The following is a 20,000-nucleotide window of genomic DNA, read 5'->3' on the forward strand; positions in this document are numbered from 1 at the left end:
TATCCATTAATTCATCCATCTATCCATTCATCCAGCCATCCATCCATCCATCTGATTCCACTTTCAGACGCTTCACTGATTTTGTAGTGTAGAGTACACGTTCAACTTAATTGACGTTTCTTTCCCCCTTTACAAAAGCAAGTTTAAACTTGATATTGCCTTTATAACATTGTAACAAATAAGCAATATAGTGCAGCTTTATAATGCAATCCTAGCTAATGACTGGTAGCCAAGAATGATGAATGAATATCTCTGGCAAGAATGATGAATATGATATCTTTGGCTGCTGATGTGAAGAGAAGTAAGGTGCCAAGTTTTGAAAATGCTCTCCTCTTATCTGTCAGTCGAGGGTGGCCACGATCAGTCAGGAAAATAACGCAGAAATCTTGCTTTGAAAGGAAGCAAGGGGGTCTGTTGTCTCCATAAAGAAGAAACCATTTTGTATGGGAGTGAAAGGGAGGGGGAGTAGTGGATGAAAACGTTTTGTTGTGGTGGTGCTGGTCTTTGAGCATCAGTATTGATTTCAGACAACCAGCAATTGTGATGATGGGGTCACTCCTGAAAGAAAATCATCTGATATTTATGGTTTCATTATTGTTGTTAGCTCCTCGCGCCCACGTGGCCAAGCCTTGTAAGGCGTCTCCCTCGGCTTTGTCATTTCGGCAGCTGCAGCTGAGACATCTCCTTTTTGTCTGCCATCCTTTATAGCCCAATTCTGCAGGAGAAATTGGAAGTGATTTATATAAAAGATGCTGGAACACAGCACCATCTGAAATGAAAATACTCGGCGTGAGCCTCAGATAATAATTCACCAATTATTTCCCCTGAGTGTTTGTTAGAGTCCCCCCCACCCCCCCCCTTCACACGTTCGGACGATCAGGACCGGAAAGTGCGCAACCGGCCCGTCTGATAAATAGATAAATACCGCAGAACAGGTTGTAAAGCAATCAGAGAATTATGCTCCCTTAATGGATTAATCAATCCGGGCCTTTCTAGTCTGGGTTCACAGCAATTCATCCTACCTGGGAACAATTGCTTTATAATCTCGCCGAGGCTCCCCCCTTTTTTTTCTTTTTTTTTTTTTTTTTCCAAAAGGATACAAAGGCCTCCGCAGGCTAAAAGCTGTATTGATCTCCGAGACCCCTTTTGAACAGGTAATTATGTGTCACGATGTGCTTGGATTAATATATAGCCTTTGTTTGCATATCGGAATGATGGATGATTGGCTGCGCCGTGCATGTCTTTGCGAGTAATCCTAGCCGACGTGAGCGGGCCGGCACGCACAGATGCGTGCGCATGGTAAAGAAGAGGTGGCTGGGGAGGCCTGCCCGTCATCTCCTCTGCAAGGGACTGGAGTTTGTGTTGTGGCTGCTTTGTGAATAAATGATGAGGCAGCTGAAGGCCTAGAGCCAGTACAGGGTTTGTTTTCATATATCATAGGGCTCGTCTCTTTGCCAGCAGACTGATGGTATGCTACCCCAAACTTTTGAGGCATGTGAAAGATCATGACGTGCTCCACTTTCTTGACCCACCAAAAGGATGATTGAAGTAAGTGGTGAGCTACATGTATAGGATATCTCCCAGTGAACAAAATACTGATGTACTGTAGGCCTATATCCAGTGTTGAGACAGTAAGCATCTCATCTCTTTCTCATGATGGAAGGCAAAACAAATATTTTTTAATAACCTTAAAGGAGAAATGTGGTGAGGCACAAAAAATCAAACAATCGGTTTTACCAGTTTTTTTACCTTCAGTGAGCTACCATTTACAGATGTACAGATTTGCAAATGCTGTAGCTGCTTGGCTATTTTAGCTGCTGGCTGTAGCAACTTGAGCTAGATAAAAACCGATTGATTTATTTTTTCCGTACCGACAATACTGGACAAGATTGTCCTTTTCTTTAGGCTTTAGTACTGTAAGCTGCACGTATTGATAACTGGTAACTCACAACTTTACCACAGAGTATTGCCACTGATTTTATTTTCTTCCCTGGCATAGTATCATGTCAACTCCTGTCGTCTTTGGATTATTCAACACAATCTCAACACCATATGACACAGCTCCATAATATTGCATTGACAATCCACATTTCTCCACCGAGAGAGAGAGAGAGGGAGAAGGGAGGGGGGTGGTTCATTTTGGGGGAAGTCTGCCAGCGCTCATTAGCTGCCCAAGCATTTGGGAAAAGGTTAATATCACATCTGCTGTGCTGTACAGCATCGATTATACACAGCACCGATGCTGGCGCCACCTCCCCAACCCCAAGCCTCACCATCCTGACGTCGTGGGCTTGACGGCAAACAATCTGTTTCAGTCCGACAGGGGTGAGGAGAGGTCACTCTGCCTCAGTGTCCTACTTCATACAGAGCTGTAGACTCTCACTCTGCCCAGCAGTCCTCTGCCGTTCCGTCTCCGTCTCGACGGCATTTTCGGCGAGCGGAGAAGAAAGGAATGGAAGGAAAAGGAAGCCGAGGGCAGACGCAACCGCTGTCTGGTGTCTGGTGTCCTCACGTTGAACGAGTAGCGAATAGAGGGCCCCAGAACCAGACGCGGGGGGACGGCGTTTCTCATCTGTTGACCCTCGCTGGACGGCGGCGCACGGCTAATTAGATGCCCCCTCCGCTCCGGTGTTTTTACAGGGAAGTCCAGTCAAGTGCCATCTGTGGACCGATGTCCGTCTGGAAGACGAGACATCCACTTGATCCTTCCCATCCTCATATCCTTCCTCTGGCTATGAGTGATTGGACCTTGGGGAGAACTCAGACGGGCCCTCTCCCCACCATAACTCAGGGTCTAAGACAACAGTTGATGGGGGGGGGACCAAGGACCCAATTCAGTTCATGTCCAACTCCAGTCTCCTTGAGCACCTTGTTTTCATTTGTCTGGTATGTTGGACTCCGGAGCCGTCTGAGTAAAAAGGCTCTCTGTGTCGCGCCTGCGCGAGGCTCTGGAAAGAGACGTCGACTCATGTCGGACACTCGGGCGAGTCCCTGCGTCGTGCGGTATTTTCTCCATAATGTCCTGCTCCTCGGCCGGTACCTCGGGCCTCGGGACTGAGTGCTCATAATTTAGAGGAGCGCCTCGCCTTCTAATTAAGCAGGGCAGCCTTTTCCTGCCAACGCAATTTTCAGTTTTATCGACATACCTATTCATCAGTTGTGTGCAATGCAGAAACACCTTGAAGTGCTACATCAACACATAACTGCATGATTTAGTGGGGTCTGGATGCAGCTGAACAGATGTTGCACCGTAGGTGTGAGTCCCCCAACCCCCCTGAACACACACGCGCACGCGCACACACATGCACATACACACACACGCACGCATGCACACACACGCACCATCCCCTATTTGTTTAAATAATAATGTGGATTCAGGTGTGTACAAAACAAGCCTGAGTCAGGCTGCTGCAGTGGCCTGATAGCAGTGAAGCTGTTGGACTCTTATATTAAAAGCATTTCACTTTGTCTTGATTCATTGCTTCTCTCCAGCTAGAATGCCTCTGGACAGTTGAGAGAGAGAGAGAAAGAGAGTGTGAGAGAGAGAGAGTGTGTGAAAGAGGGAGAGGAAACCTCAACCCTACTTCTTGTGGCTCGCCGCAGTCATGTCACAGTATATTTGGAAATGGAGACCCGCACTTAATAAATCCCTGATACCAAACCTACATGATTGATTTACAAGCTGAGGTTGCACAGTTCTTGAAACGCTTTTCCTAAACACATTCATTCTGTGCGAACCGAGACGAAGGGTGGAAAAAAAGGGCGCAAAAAAAAAAAAGAAATAAGTGGCAAAGGGTGAAATGAAATATGCTCAGGGAGTCTTGGCCAAGGAAATGTATGTCAGGATGAATGCATCAGTGTCCCAATTGCTCCAAAATTGTTCATGAGTTTTAGACGGGAACTTTAAAAAAAAAAAAAAAAAAAAAAAAAAACGAAAGAAAGAAAGAAAATTGTAGGAAATGGATTTGGCTTGTCTAAGCCGCACAGCTAGGACCCCTCATCAAAAGGTCAAACCGAATCAGAAAGACTTTCCTCTTGTTTCTCAAACACAGCGGCAGCTCAACCAGCTGGCACCCTGTACCGAGCTCTTTGTTATGTTCAGCTGGCTGTTTTGTGTTCTGTTCTTTTTAAGTCAAGTCAATGCTCCATGATTTATCCTTCTCTATTTAAGCCATGTTTCCATCTGTAATGTATTAAGCTGTAAAGTAAGTAAATACATCTCCGTGTCATTCAGCCATATGCCTTTTTGTGTTCTGTGTTATTTAGTTTTTTGTGTGTGTGTGTGCTATCCTATTGCACATTTGGAGGAGATCATTACAACATCTCCTTTTCTGGCACTATTTAGCTTTCATAGCCGTGCCATATTAATTCTCCATAAGAGATTACCGCATGGAAGCTGAACATTCAAAGACTTTATCACTTCCAGTGTGACTCATTTTGCACTCTCCTCTTCACTCCCTTTCTCTCGTTCTCTCTCCTCTTCCTCCTCTCAGCTCCGAGACACCAAATCGACCGATCAGCACACCACGCTGCTGCACTTCCTGGCTGCGAAGTGTGAGGAGACGCACCCCGAGATCCTCAAGTTCCCCGACGAGCTGGAGCATGTGGAGAGTGCCAGCAAAGGTACCGTGGAGCTGCCTTGTCCATTAGCAACATTCTCTGCAGGACTCTTCGTTTTTTAGACTCGTTCTTCTCTTTCTCTCTCTCTCTTTCACTCACTCTCTCTTTCACTCACCCTCCTCCACGGTTCTCCATGAGACTCCGGTTCACTGTGTTTTGAAATACTGAGTAGAGTAGACATGTTGTTTCTGATTAACAGCAAATGGATGACCCAATGGCCCGCCCTCTCACAAGCCAGTTTTCAGTCACAAACCAAAACAGTAAACAAAACTGATTTGTCCTGACTTTGCAAATCCAAACCACAGATCATTTCTCAGTCATCATGGTCTGCGCAGCATAATAGTTTTAATAGGAATTAGCCTCTCCTCATCCGACAGGCACAATGTTGACGGTCCCTGGGTCTCTCTAGCAGTGCCACAGTGTGGTGTAATCCTGTGATAGTGTTGCGTATTGTTGCACTGTGGCCTGCCGGGCCCCATTTACCATTGAATGTTTCTGATTACAATTAAGCCCTCGCTCGTTTGTTTGTTTGTTTGGCTCTTGTCGTTGTTTCATTTTTTTTTTTTTCCCTCCTCAGTGGTTCTCACAGTCTCCGTTTACGGCTGCTGTCCGATTTAATTGAATTGAACTCTCCTTAAATGTTATAATCTCGGGCAAATAAAATCGTAATTGAGCAATAGGATTTCCTTTTGTGCTGGCATTATCGCACATGATCTGAAGCTCAGCTCAGACATGTCTTGTTTGCCGACGGGAGGCTGCCTGTCGATGTGACCTTGGGCTATTTACCTTCGCGCTCCGTTCACATTTCACAAGCCAAGCCCCCAGCATGGTTTATGTAAGACATTTGATAAATCCATTTTCTTTATTGTTCTCTCTCTCTCTCTCTCTCTCTCTCTCTCTCTCTCTCTCTCTCTCTCTCTCTCTCTCTCTCTCGCTCTCTCTCTCTCTCTCTCTCTCTCTCTCTCTCTCTCTCTCTCTCTCTCTATCTCTCTCTCTCTCTCTCTCGTTCTCTCTCTCCCAGAGCTTTGAGGCCTTTTACAACTTGATTTAGGCAGGCTAATGTCATATGGAATCACCCCAGAGATTAGGCCCAACAAGGTTAGGAGACTTCAATTAGAGCACTCGCTTCGGATGAAATAAAACTTCTTAATAGCCAGCGAGGCCTGCCTTTAATCCGTGTTATGTATAAATCTCAGCCCATCCTCCCCTGATGCTTAGGGGACCCTGGTGTTGCACGGCATGTGAGCGGCGCACGGCCGTGACGTACGGGGATCAATCGGGGTACAGTAACGGTGCACCGGGGAGCAATACACGTTCTAGCACGGCAGCCCGTGAAAGCCGGAGCGCCCCCCTGCCTTGAGTCCTTGTCTCCTTGACACTGCCGTTTGCTTATCTCCGCCTCACGGGCGATCAAGCAAGTGTATCCATCAGGTTAATTAAATTAATGAAGGCATTGATTTTCGTCGAGGCTAATATTTATCGTTATCCGCTAAGATCGGCCGCAATGCTGGAAAACAGTTCTCGCCACTATTGCTGTGGAGAGAATGAACTTGTGCGAGCGGTAGACCACACAGTCATTTTGTCTGTCAATACACTCATTCCTTTCTAATTTTATTCGGAAGGGTTTTGTCGAAGCCCTTGAGGGTTATTTACTTTGTTAGTCACCTAATTGGTTACTTAATCAAATTTAACTAATTACGTGGTCGGTTGAAGAAGCCAATCACTGTTGATGAGTGGACGAGTCCTAGTCTGAATAGTTGTAGATGGATGAGTGTGTACCTCAAACTGAATGTCATGGACTCCAGTCATTTCAGGGACAATCAATTCTTTGTACATGGTCGGTAGCTAATTAAGTGTGACAGATAAGCAGTCCGTTGATTCAATTCATTAAGGCAAATACCACTGCAGGGTATAGTGGCGACACTAATGATTGTGTGTATGAGAAATTGAGATGTTCCATTGTTAGCAACTGGATGACTCAGGATTGTAATGGGTATTACGCAGCCCTACAGACCTGTCACCAGGACTTGATCTTAAAGGTCACATTCACCCAATGCTAACAGATGAACTGGAGTTATGTATGTTTTAGCGTTAAGAAGCGCACGGTTTACGATAACCGCATCAGAGAAACAGCGTCAGAGACTCTGTGATGAGAATTGTGTTGAATTCTCTTTAGCATCGCCTGCATGCTAAAGGAACAGTTGCTGCAGCCACAGCTGGTACTTAATTCTGTTGTTTCACCACTCCTGAAAGCTTTTCATTTTCCAGCACAGAAAAGAGGCTGCATTACAAAGCAGGCGTGATCAACCTTTAAAACAACAACAACAACAGCAACAACATCCATCTTTGAAAGGCGCATGCTAGTAGACAGCTGAACGAATAGAGTATCAGAAGAACGTGGCAGGTTGCACACCTCACCCCCGTCATTCTTGTCTGCTAATTCACTTCCTGGCGTGCTCCACAGCTGGGCCTGTTTGAATAATTTACCAACATCTTCAGATCTCTTACACGCCGGCGGTGGCCCGGCAGGTGAATCGGCAGCAGAGCAAGGGAAGCGCGGGGTTGCTCCCCTATCACGTCATGCTGCACGCGCCGCGCACCATCAGCTAATCTGCGGCCGCTCCTCATCCACTCTGATTAAACTCACTCCTTATCTCTTCTTTCCTCTCTCTCTCTCTCTCTCTCTCTCTCTCTCTCTCTCTCTCTCTCTCTCTCTCTCTCTCTCTCTCTCTCACCAGGAAATTTTCACTTTGTATTAACTTGTCTTTTTTTGCGTTTTCCTTTGAGTGCAGAGAACTTTTTGGCTCTTTTCATCCCCCCCCCCCCCCCCCCACATCCTCCTTCTCACACACACACACACGCACACTCTCCTTCTCTTTCACTCTCTCCCTCTCATTGCTCAAGCCTCGTCAACTTGGCGGAATCAAAGCGTCTCCTCGTCCTTTTTTTGGGGAGCTTTTTAGGATCACACCTCCCTGACTTCATCCCTGTCTCCCTCATCAAAGCCGTGGCTCAGCTCCTCAGCGCAACGCACCGGAACAGAGCCGTTGCCAGGGCGCCCGTCTCCAGTAGCTCCAGCAGCTCCAGCAGCAGCATCAGCAGCGCCCTCTTTACCAGCGTGCTGTGATACGCCCAATACAGCAAAGCCCTCCGGAAGCGGCCGCCATGCTCTTAAATGGTCCTCCTGTGTGCCAGCTGCTCGCTCGCTCGCTTTGGTGCTCTCCCGCGCTCTTGCTTCTCTCTCTCTCTCTCTCTCGCTCTCCCTTCAACCTTCATCCCTTTATTTTGTCTTGCTCTCACTCTCTCTCTCATCCTTCCTCCTTTTTTGGTCTCTATCCCTCTCTCTCTCATCTCTCTCACATCCTTCCTCCTTTTTTTGGTCTCTCTATCCCCTCTCCATCTCTCTCTCACCCTCTCTCCCTCCCTCCCTTTATTTCTCTTGCTTGCTCTTGCTTTCTCTACTTTTCCTTTCTTTCACTTCCCCCCTCTCTCTCTATATCCCTCTCTCTCTCATCTCTCTCATCCCTCCTCCCTTTATTTCTCTAGCTCTCTCTCTCTCTCCCTCTCTCTTCTCTCTCTCTCTCTCTCTCTCTCTCCTCTCTCTCTCTCTCTCTCCCTCTCCTCTGTCTCTCCCACTTTGGTTAAGCAAACCCTTGAGGGACGTTTGGCGGCGTACTGTAGGTGCTCCTGCACCTCTGCCTCATTTAGGCCACGTGAGGTGGAGGCTGCTGCGACTGCGAGCGAGCGAGCGAGCGAGTGAGCGGAGCGGGCCGAACGATACGAACGACGAACAAGCGGCCGACGCTGCTGATTTCTGCACGTTGCATCAAGGCACCACAGGAGAGGACGGGGGTGGTGCGGCGGAGGTGGGGTTGGGTTGAGGTGGTGGTGATGGTGGTGGTTGGAGCTCAGAAATCACACGTTGAATAATCACAGGCTCATCTATGTAGGCTGGGTGTGCGCTCGGGCTTAATTCACCTGATTGAAAAGAGCAATCAGTTACAGCTGATTTTCCCTCCACCAACACCACCACCACCACCTCCACCACCACCACCTCCACCCTTGAGCTTTCTGATTGGCCACCAAAGACAGAGCCACAGCCACCATCACTAGTCACCACCTCATCCTTAAAGGCCTTTACAGAAAACAGTGCTACGTGTATACCAAGCTTCAGTGTTTTCCCTTTGGCACTATTTGTATATATGTACACACACACACACAACACACACACACACACACACACACACACACACACACACACACACACACACACACACACACACACACACACACACACACACACACACACACACACTTGCACGCATTCAGACACACACACATACACACACACACGCACACACACACACACACACACACACACACACACACACACACACACACACACACACACACACATACACACACACACACACACACACACACACACACACACACACACACACACACACACACACAGCACACACACACACACACACACTTGCACGCATTCAGACACACACACATACACACACACGCACACACACACACACACACACACACACACACACACACACACACACACACACACACACACACACACACACACACACACACACACACACACACAATCAACTGATCCAGGCTTATGATGTTCATTGAAGTTCATTTCAGCTGCTGCATGCTAATGATCCCAAATCATATCCATGTAATGTCAGTGCTCTGCCGTCATCACGTGCAGCCCTAAACCTGGTGCTCAGGTAATAACTTAATCAATGGTAACTAGATTACATGGCATTTCTGCTCCAGCCCAACTGCTTCTGAGTTGCAATAAAGATTTGACATTTTAGTTTGAATCATTAGCAGGCCACATTGGATAAGCAGTATGCTCTGGGGGCAGTGGGTATTGATGGAGGCACTCTCAATCTATGTGCATAGTGTTACAAAATATACCAACATTAACAATTCTATTCTATTCTATTCTCTTGTGTATAATCCCACCCCTCCGCACCCAATTGTCTTCCTCTCTTTTTTTTTTTTTTTTTGCTTTTTCGGCTTTAAAAACAAAAAGGCATACATGTTGCCTTTGTGTTGGCCATCGTTGCATGGCTTTGTTGATCATCATCATCGGTCAGCCTCATGCATATTGTAGAGCTCCCCAGACGTGCTCCAGCTGCTGAGAGCTGTGTTCCCGGCCTGCAGCGCGAGCGCCGGCCTGGAGTCGGCCCTGACTCCGACTCCAACTCCCGCGCCGGCTAGTTAGCCATTCTAGACACACACCAGTGCACATGCGATAACCTCCCAAGCACTGACATGAAACTCCCATGGACGTTCGACAGGAGGCCTGTGAAGAGCCCCCCCAACACCCCCCCCCCCCCCCACACACACACACACACTTCCTAGTCTCCTCCAAAAGAGGGTTGCTGTAGTCCTCCAGACGGGGGAGCGGGTCTTCCGATACTTGACACGGACCCCGCCCTCCGGGACATTAACATGCATCCACACTGGAGGTCAGCCCGAGTTCCCGTCCGACCTCTCCGAGCGCTCGGCCCACCAACTTGCTAAGTCTCAAGGAGGAGCTGGGACCAGGGGAGAGGCCGTCCTCCCGCTCTCCCTCTCCCCTCGCTCATTAGAACCTGCGTCGCGTCTCCAGCGCTCTTTCTCTCCCCTCGTTTGTCATTCTGTCGTTATTCCTCCTCTCTCTCTCTCTCTCTCTCTCTCTCTCTCTCTCTCTCTCTCTCTCTCTCTCTCTCTCTCTCTCTCTCTCTTATCTCTCTCTCTCTCTCTCTCTCTCTCTCTCTCTCTCTCTCTCTCTCTCTCTCTCTCTCTCTCTCTCTCTCTCTCTCGCTCTCTCTCCACCCCCCCCCCCTCTCCCATGCTTTTTAAATTATTCAGGTATTAATTATGTTTTCTCCTTGCCTTTCCCCCACAACCTGAGAATACACGCAACCCATGTTGATTCAGATTCATGCAAAACCGTCGCAAATCTTACCTATAATCATGACAATCATAGTAATGATAATAATAATAAATCCCAAGACTTCAGCCAGTGATACATTTTAAATATTTTTTGCAGACGGCTGTCAGATCATGCGCATGATTTTGGTTGGCATTGAAGCATTGCATGGCACACAAAATTGTCGCCCAATTGATTTGATGAAGTGCTTGATTGACACGGCGACGGAAAACAATTCAATTTGACCGTGTCCGTCGTGCCACGCCTGACAGCCCATCCCGTCCTCAAACAGGGCGTCGGCGTGTCAACACCGGGCTGCATGTTTGAGAACGGGCCCACACTGTAACGGCCTGTGCAGACAGCGCGGAGTGTGGTGGAGGGGCAAAATGAAAAAGTCAATCAAGTGAATTGCCCACTATGCACACACAGAATGAATCAATTAAATTGGCCAGGTGTGTACATATATCTGTGATTCTCGCTCTCTCTCTCCCCTGCTCCTTCCCTCCCCTCTCTCCCTCCCTCCCTCTCTCTCCTCCATTTTTCCCTCTCTTCTCCTAGTTCTTCATTCCCCTACTCTTTGTGGCTGTAAATCAGGACCTTTGTCCTTCCTCATATTTCCTCCCCGTGCTCTGCTTTGTTCATCTTTATTCATTACTGTCTTATATTTAATTTTAGTGGCGACACTTGGCCGTAATACACCATTTCTTTCCCTTAATAATCAATAATAGCACTGCTCCGACAGTTCAGACAGGCCACTTTCTCACGGCGCGGATGAGAAACAGCCTCCTATTTTAGAAAGCCTGTTACCCGCATGTCTGTTGGGCACGCGGTTGGCGTGCTGACCCCTGGTACTCCGTCATGCGCCGGCCATGTAGGTGCGCAGGGCTCACGTCACGTCAGCCGACAGCGCGCCTCAGAAATAAGCTCGGTGCAATGGGCGCTGGTCATTTATATCCCCCTGCCACCCCAAGGAGCGTTGCTCTCGCCTGATCTTGAGCCTGTGTGTCCGTGCTTAATTGGAAATACCATCCATTTCTCTCAGTGGCACCGTCTCTCTCTCCCTCTCTCTCTCTCCCTCTCCTCTCTCTCTCTCTCTCTCTCTCTCTCTCTCTCTCTCTCTCTCTCTCTCTCTCTCTCTCTCCATCCCTCCCTACCTCCCTTGCTCTCTCTCCTTCTCTTTATCTGCTTCTTTTTTGGTCCTTTTGCGCCTGTATTTCCAGCCGAATCCAAGTGAATCCAAGATGAAGCTGTTTGAATGCCTTTCAGTTCAAATATGTATGAAGATTAAAGATTCCTTCTGGCTCGTCGAGATCCTACCTGGCCAGTCACTTTGTGCCACAGAAGCACTCCAGACATCAGAAACGGCATCTGGGCATAGGTTAAAATGCAACACCCACTGGTTGATCCTCGTCTGTTTATACTCTTTGGGTCTCTTACGTATGCATAATTTACCATAGCTGAAATATATTTCTTCTGGACCATAGATCAAAGGAGGGTTGAAATCTTCGTTCTAGCACTAGAGGGTGGGTCGGTATGAGTCTGTTCTCACTACAAGGGCCGTTGAGAGGCTCGGCGCATGGAGGTAGGTAGGTATAGACAGGCATCCGCTCGGCTGTGCGGAGCTGAGAGCGTCAGAAATTGCCTTTTCTCGCCAGCCGTGGCTCTCCCTAAGCTCGCCCTAAGCTGCGTCGGCTTGCTCCGAGCACCGCAGTGATAATTAAAGATTGATAATTTCCCCAGGGTCTGCCAAAGTACAACGCGAGATCAGGAGTTCAACGCCATGTCTGGGTGAAGAAGAGGAACACGCATACACACATACACAGAGACACTCTCTCTCTCTCTCTCTCTCTCTCTCTCTCTCTCTCTCTCTCTCTCTCTCTCTCTCTCTCTCTCTCTCTCTCTCTCTGTCTCTCTCTGTCTCTTTTTCTTTCTCGTTTTCTTTCTACCTCTCCAACTCACACACACACATACACACATACACACATCCACACTCGCACACACACCAAAAATATATGTGATGTTAGTTAAGCTCTAAATGGGGTCAGGTTGAACGTAGCTCTGGGCACTCTCGGCTCCCTGACGTGATGGAGGATGACTGAAGCACAGCCGCTGTCGGAGGACACACACACACACACACACACACACACCTCTCTGGCGCCACCCCACTCTGAAGATGGCTCCCATTAGCGCGCTGACGTCTATGAGGCAGCCGAATTGATTTATTTCATCATCTGGCCAAGCAGCTCTGTTTGAATTGCATTGCTGTCAATAAAGTCGCTCCTCTCATACGGACGCTGGACAAATGTCCACCGCCGGACGGGGAGAGCATCAACACATTCTCAGTGGCTATATTGCCCTCAATTTCCAGCCACTAATACAGTCTCTCTCTCCCTCTTTTTTTTTTATCCTCAAGGCCCACAATTGGATAGCGATTCCACAGTTAGTGGAAATGTATTCCTGGAGGTAGTATTTTGGTACCCCTGACCCGCTGCTAATAACGCCTGAGAAGCCTTGAGAGAAGTGTCGCCGGCCAATTTGCCTGGTTAAATCTCCCCGGGAGATGAATGCTAAAGCTTTTGGACCATGAGCGGCAAGCCTATGTGGCGATTCCACTCAATCAGAGCCCCGAGTTGATCATCTGTCTTGACAATAAGGGAGGGGAAGGGGGGGGGAGGAGAAAAAGAGGAAATATGACACAAATGTTCTCATAAATCTATTTAGTATCAGGCATAGCCAAGGGCAAAGCAGTTTGGAGCCTGGGAGAGAGAAAATGGAGAGTGGGGAAAGGAGACAAGGCTGGGTGGGTGGGTGGGTCGGCGGATAGAGAGAGAGAGGGAGAAAGAGAGAGAGAGTGAAAGTTGAACTCCAAGGATATTAATATGCTTGTGAATATATCTATTATCCACATTCATTTCCCTGGCACAACGGCGTAATAAAGCACTGGCCATTTCCCATTTAAACTCTGGGCCATGCCTGGCTCTGGGCTACATTGCGCAGACACAAAGCCTTTCTGCAGCGTCGGAAAAACAAAGGGGGATAATCAGTCTCTCAGTCAGGAATGAATCGTTGGGGAATCAGTGAGTTAGTGCTCTACACTGCTGACACTGTAGCCCAGGGCCTTTGTATAGGCTTGTGAGCATGTGTCTGTGGCTGGCTGGGTGTGTGTGTGTGTGTGTGTGTGTGTGAAAAGGAGAGGCTTTGAGAATATCTGCCATGTTCCTTTTTTAATGTTATTAATGTTGTGGGTGTTGTGTGTATGATTGAATCTCTATGTCATGAGAACTACTTTTTGTAGCTCCTCCTTTGTGTTTCAGACCTTGAACTGTGAACCCAATTATGGTGAGGCACCAACACTACTGTTGAGTTTAGAGTTATGAGTTAAGATGGCAGTAATTATTATAGGAATCAAGCTGAACATGTACAGTATGTGTGTGCTGTATGTGTGTCGTGCACATTCACATTAGTGTGTGTATTCTGAATTTGCTTTCAGCTCTAAACTAAATCCAGTTTGGTTCATTCCAGTCGCTTTTTCCAATTTCTTGAAGTGCACTCTACTTTTTGACCTGGCATTTTTTTTTGCCACTCTTGTCACACCTGGAGACCCCCCACCCCCCCCACTCCACACACACACACACACACACACACCTCCTCCACTCCACACCCCTATTCCCAGATCAATCCATAGAGATGTGTCCTACATTTCCCTCCACCATCCAGCCCAAATAAAAAAGCCCCATCCCCACCCCTCCCTTATCTTGCCCTCCCATACGCCCAAGGAAACCGAGTCTGGATTAGGGGACCAGGAGCACCGTTTGCTCGCCCCGTCCCCAGACGCCACAGGAAAGCGCCCCGGCAATTTAAAAATTCAGACGCCAATCAGCAAGCCGAGATTGGCGCGCCAAATTGGCACAAGGAGAGAGAGGGACGCAAAAAAAAAAGTTCTCTCAGGGGCCATAACTCAATGTATCAATCTATAGAGCAGCCCCGAAAACTTCTTGCAGGAGAAATTGTGTGCCGCCCGCCGTGCACTTAAAGTTAGCCTGTCGGATTGGCACAGGATGGAGAGTGCGGGGGGACCTCTGTGCTCCTGTCTCTGGACCATTGTGAGAAAACAGTGCTTTAAAAAGGGAAGGGTTTTGAAAGTAGACATATTGAGGACAGAGCATGTGGATATAAAAGAGAGGGAGGGAGAGAGAGGGAGGGAGGGAGAGAGATGGAGAGAGGGAGAGATGGAGGGAGAGCACATTGACATCATGTACACTTGGCTTTGTTATGTCCCACCATTTGTCCTGGAAAAAAAAACGAAAAAAAAAAACGGGCAGGTCTAGCTATTCAACATACTGTAGTACATCCTTTCAAACAAGACCAGAGGCCTCGTCAACTGCTTCACTTTGCCAGCGTGTTTTACAGAGGCACTCTCTCTGTCGTCTCTGCAAAAGTACAGCGCACAGGTCCTTCATGTGTACGGCTGTGGGATGAAAGGGACCGCATTACCTGTTTACATCTGGCATGTTCTCTAACTGTTGTTGGCAGCTCTTCAACTGGGCTCAGTGCATCCCAGCTGTTGGCTCATTGTTCCCAGTGCATTGGACATGGTCCGATACAGGCCCAGCTTCTAGCATCCAGCACAGTTTGACTGTGTCCATTCTGTTGTTCTTGAACTGGGAATCTAAATATAGAACATATATTCATATTATATTTTCCAGTTAAAAGTATCGTACATGCTTAAAAACTTCCATAGCATATTTGTTTTTTTTATTTTTTATGTGTTTTTTGTCTTGTTAAAATGTTGTATCTGCTATTTTTTTTTTAGTTCACATTTCATCTGGACCTCTAGTTTCTGGAATAATTGCTCTGTAGCACAGTCAGAGTCGAGTTTCTTGAGCGCGACCCACGGTGACCCGTTAATAAGCTTCCGCTCGGCCCTGCCTTTCATTAGTGCGGATCACGGCTAAATTGGTTCAGAGGACGCTGCGAGCGCAGTGCGTGGCAGTGCGGCGCGCTCGTCCGAGTTCGCTCTGTCGGAGCAAAAAGGACCCGTGCCGGAGAGCAACGCCGACGCTCGACGGGGCCACCCCGTATCGGCGCCGGGGTCGTGGCACGCGTCCAAGTGTTACATTACCCCGGCTGTTGCACATCACACTGATCGCGTCCAATGTAATTTGCCAGCAAGGTGTTGAGGAATGTTCCCGGGTGTTTGTCGGGCGCTGAAGTGGCATGTCTAGTGCACTTTATTGTCCATTAGAACATAGGTGGATTGGGTACGTTCGGAGGTGAAGAGCAGCTACTAGAAAGATATAGCTTTACTGGCGTCATCTGAGAGAATGGGAGAGAATGAGAGAAGAGGTTGTGTTATGGTGTTATTGTGAGTCACCGCCGAAGACATTACGCCACAGATGTGTGGTTATGGTGGGCGATTGGCTCTTGTGGAAATGACTGTCGATGGGACTCATTTGCGCGCTCATCTGGTAGTGGAGCTGCCTGCTCTGTGTGAGGCTGATTTTGTGGTGCATCGTAGCTCCTTTTCCTGAGTGTGGGAGGAGGAAGATGTGTGGGGGATGAGGTGTGTGTGTGTGTGTGTCTGTGGGGGGGGGGGGGGGTGTTGCAGCAGTGAAGGAAATGGACAGTCTGTCACAAGGCATATCAGGAGCAGGAAGCACGTCTGTCAGGCCTCTACAGCCATGACTGAATGAACCTTTCTTTCTCTGGTGGAGGAAGATTGTGAGAGATTCTGCCAACTACTCCTCCCACCCCAACCCACCCACCATTCCCAACCCCCTGCACCCCCCCACCCCCCACCACCACCACCCCCACCCCCACCCGCCTCTCCTCCATCATCTGGCATTGCAGGTATGGGTGCCGACAGAGATGGACACATGCAGAGAATGTGGGTGCCCCGGTTACTGCTGCCTGACAGTGGATATCCATGAGAGCTGACAATGGGGCTGGAAATGAGAATAATGCTGTTTGCCAGCCAAGAAATACGTCCTGTCACTGTCAACCACTCGGCATGTGCTGACCGCGGGATGGTTCTCGGCTGGACAGGGAGCCTTTATTTGAAATGCTTTCATGTCCTCCCCCACCTACCCCCCCCCCCCCCTTCTTTCTTTCGATTTTTTTCCCTTTTTTTCCCCTATTCTTTTTTTTTTGTTTTCGCTTTCTTCTGTGGGTTGGAAGCATAGGGGTTTGGATCCTGTTGGGTTTATTTAGTTGGACATTTAACCATATCTAGGTGATCATTACTGGACCTTTCCAAGGATATTTCTTTGAGATTCAGTGATTCTGCCCTCTCTCTGTCTCTCACACACACACACTTCCTCTTTTCCGAGGGAAACGTTTACCCTCACGCTTAATGGCACTACTGAGTAGGAACAGTTGAAGGATGTCAGAATCAAAGGGCTCAGAAGCGGGTTTGCTCTCCCCCTGATGCGAACCTTCCTCCCTCCCAAAACGTTTGAGTGCTCCAACCGCTGTCTGAATGACATTGTTTACTTTATGTGACAAATCTCAGGGTGGTGTTGTTGTCTGTGGGGATGTGTACAGACACAACCGTAAGACACAAGCCCCAGTGATGGATACTGCTAGAGCGAAGTCAAAATGGTGCATCTGTTTAAAGGAAGAAGGGGCCTAGTGAAAGTGAACTTTGGCAAGATTGCGTTGTGCGCCAGACAGCATTCTGGGTTCCATAACTGTCTGTGAATATAAGCAAACAGCTCACAGCTGTTTCTGCTGTGTAGTACACAAGGACATTATTCCCTGTTCTCTGAGGGTTTGTGTCTGGCTGTCACTTTCTATGTGAATGTATTCCACAATATAGAGTATTCACAGCAGCATGTGGGTTGAGGTATCCTTAGCCTTGCACGCATGCCGGTTTAGCTGAACAGAGATTTAGATTTTTTTTTTTTTTTTTGTCGTTGCTGTTGTTCAGCTTTGAGATAAATTGTAACTACATGCTGGTCATGCTAGTTTCCTCTGGATTCGGTGTTTGAATGTGTAATAGTTTTGAGATGTTAGCAGAAATGTACGAAAAGGGGGAAATGGCACCAGGCAGCTTGAGTTTGAAAGTGTGAAGTGTGAAAGTAAAGTGCTTTTGTGCTCTATTGTTCAATTGTAGAAATATCCCATAATGCACTTTGGTTTGCTGTGGCCTTCGAGGCTTCCTTTTTGCACACACACACAAAAAGCAGAAAAGTTTGTATGGTCTGTCTGCTGTTAACAAAGCACTTTCTGTATATCCTATATCCTATATATGATTTATATAGATTACATTTTTATATGGATATTTCAGTGTATTGTATATTGTAAGATCTAAACTTTAATCTTTGACGGTTCTTCATAGAGACTTAAAGGCAAAATCATTGGCTAAAATAGTTAATTTCCAAATATATTGCTTGGCCTGATAATCTTGGTCTGATAATCTGACTGTTCTTGTAATAGTTTGACCTTCACCCCCCAAATATGAATTTTCCTCACTTGACATTTATTACAGCTAATATCCAACTTAATTGCAAGAAAATGGTCACAGGGAATCTGTCTCAAGGTTAGAAATAGCTCAAACTTTTTTTTTCTGTTCTTTTTTCGTCATAGACTTTTAGATTGCTGGGATATCAGGCATGAATGAAAATTCAGGCAACAACTTGTGCTCTGAATTAATGTATGCTTAGTCCTCTAACCATCCAAGTCCTCAATGTTGTGTAAGTGTGAATTTGAATGGCAGACACGCACTCTCCATTTTGAGCCACAATGCCTAATGGGTGTATCTGGCATGAGTGTAGATATGAAAGGGGGGTGGGGGGGCTGTTGCTTGACCAAACTGCCAGTAACAAGGACATCTTGTTCTAACAAGTTTCCAAAAAAGCCATTTTCTTCCACACACACACACACACACACACACACACACACACTCACACTCACACACACACACACACAACATAGAGAGTCATGATGATTAAAATAGGGCAAAGCACTCGCTTGGAACCTGTGGCAAAGCCGTGGTAAGATGGCTCTGTATCTAAAGTCTGTTTCTGATGGCTTGACCTTCTTTTAAGCCTCCCTTCTCCCGTGTTGCTTTCAAATGTGTATTTGAAGTCAGAGAGCTGTCGTCTGGTGCTCTGGGAGGCCGCCTGATGTCTTTGGGGAGGACAGGGGAGGCCAGGCCAGGCACACACGCAGGGAGCATGCCTTGTTTTGGAGCTGACCTGGATTTGAGCTGGCTTTTGAAAGGAAACCAAATTACATCTTGTCTGTGTGCTCGAGTAATTCTCATCAGATTGTGGAAGCGGTTATGGCCACAGTTCTGCTTCATGACCCCCCCCCCCCCTCCTAACATCTCCTCCCTGCAAAACAGAGGACAAGAGTCTCTCTCTAAGTCAGAACATGCCCTTCATACATGTCACTTTTAAAGGATAAAACCTCTACTTTATCATGTGTGTATGTTTGGTGCCATGGGAGTCTATATCTGCCTAAGACCTGTAGGAGGGATCCTTTCTGTGAAGAAAAGAGTCCCACTATTGCGCTGTATGTGCACTGCTTTTCCTGTTGCTTTTCCTGTTTTGGCAAAGCTGTGTCATTATAGTAGAGAAGCTTTTCAGTCCCAAATCACTCATTCTCCTTGTTATAAAGTTAAGTTTGTAAAGCTTGCTCAGTATGGTTTTTCCCCCCCTTAACTTTTTTTTTAAAATTCTGTACCTTTACAGGCATATGTCTTTTGTGGCATAGCAATATGATGCATAATGACTCTGTGCCTCAAAAGGCAGAAGCATCATGCTGAGTTTCAGTGTGACCCTCTCTCAAACAGACATGTTAACGGCCTTTTTTCTCTCCACGCCGATGCTGCGAAATGTGTAGAGAATAAACAGAAAATGGCCACGCTTTTAACCCAGCACGACAGTAGGCTTTGTTCAGCCACACATCAGCGCCTGACACCGCGAGACATCTCCGCAGACGTAGCCGCGATCCACCCATAACGGCTTAATTGCGTGTGTTTATGTCCGCGGTCGCTCGCTTTGTTTCTCGGCGCGTTTAGATTGACCGGCTGAAATGGCAGCTCTCGGCTCAGCGCCGTGCCTTGCTGTGCTGCGTGCTGTATTGTGGGCTGTCTCTCTAACAACCGTGGCGTGTGTCTTGCCAAACCACCAAAGAGAGACTCCATTGCCAGATGTGCTCCACATTCTCTTGCCCGCGGGGTGGGGGGGGTTCTCGAAAATCTCATGGCACTGACCTTTCACATTGTCGCTGACCAAATGAAGTGTTGACGAGGCGACACGGCGTGGGGGGTTGAGCGCGACACTCACCGCAAGGGGCTAATGTGACGAGCTTCTGGAACGTTTTGAAGCCGAGAACGCGCGATCAGCATCTCAGGCAATGGAGCCCATCGCAGAATGCCAAGGACCACAATGCAGGCTATCAAGGTCCGCAGCATGATCTT

The 20,000-nt window shown here is 47.7% G+C and overlaps 1 protein-coding gene across 1 annotated transcript in view; it reads left to right on the forward strand.

Annotated features, from left to right (window-relative positions):
• diaph2 (diaphanous-related formin 2) overlaps window positions 1-20,000 on the forward strand; it is a gene marked incomplete in the record, with an annotated part of 415,240 nt that overhangs the window by 277,726 nt on the left and 117,514 nt on the right. The window contains 1 exon segment of the mRNA XM_062524176.1: window positions 4,494-4,623. Coding sequence (XP_062380160.1) covers window positions 4,494-4,623 — 130 coding nt within the window.

Source organism: Sardina pilchardus, chromosome 21, assembly GCF_963854185.1.
Source record: "Sardina pilchardus chromosome 21, fSarPil1.1, whole genome shotgun sequence".
Lineage (NCBI taxonomy): Eukaryota > Metazoa > Chordata > Actinopteri > Clupeiformes > Clupeidae > Sardina > Sardina pilchardus.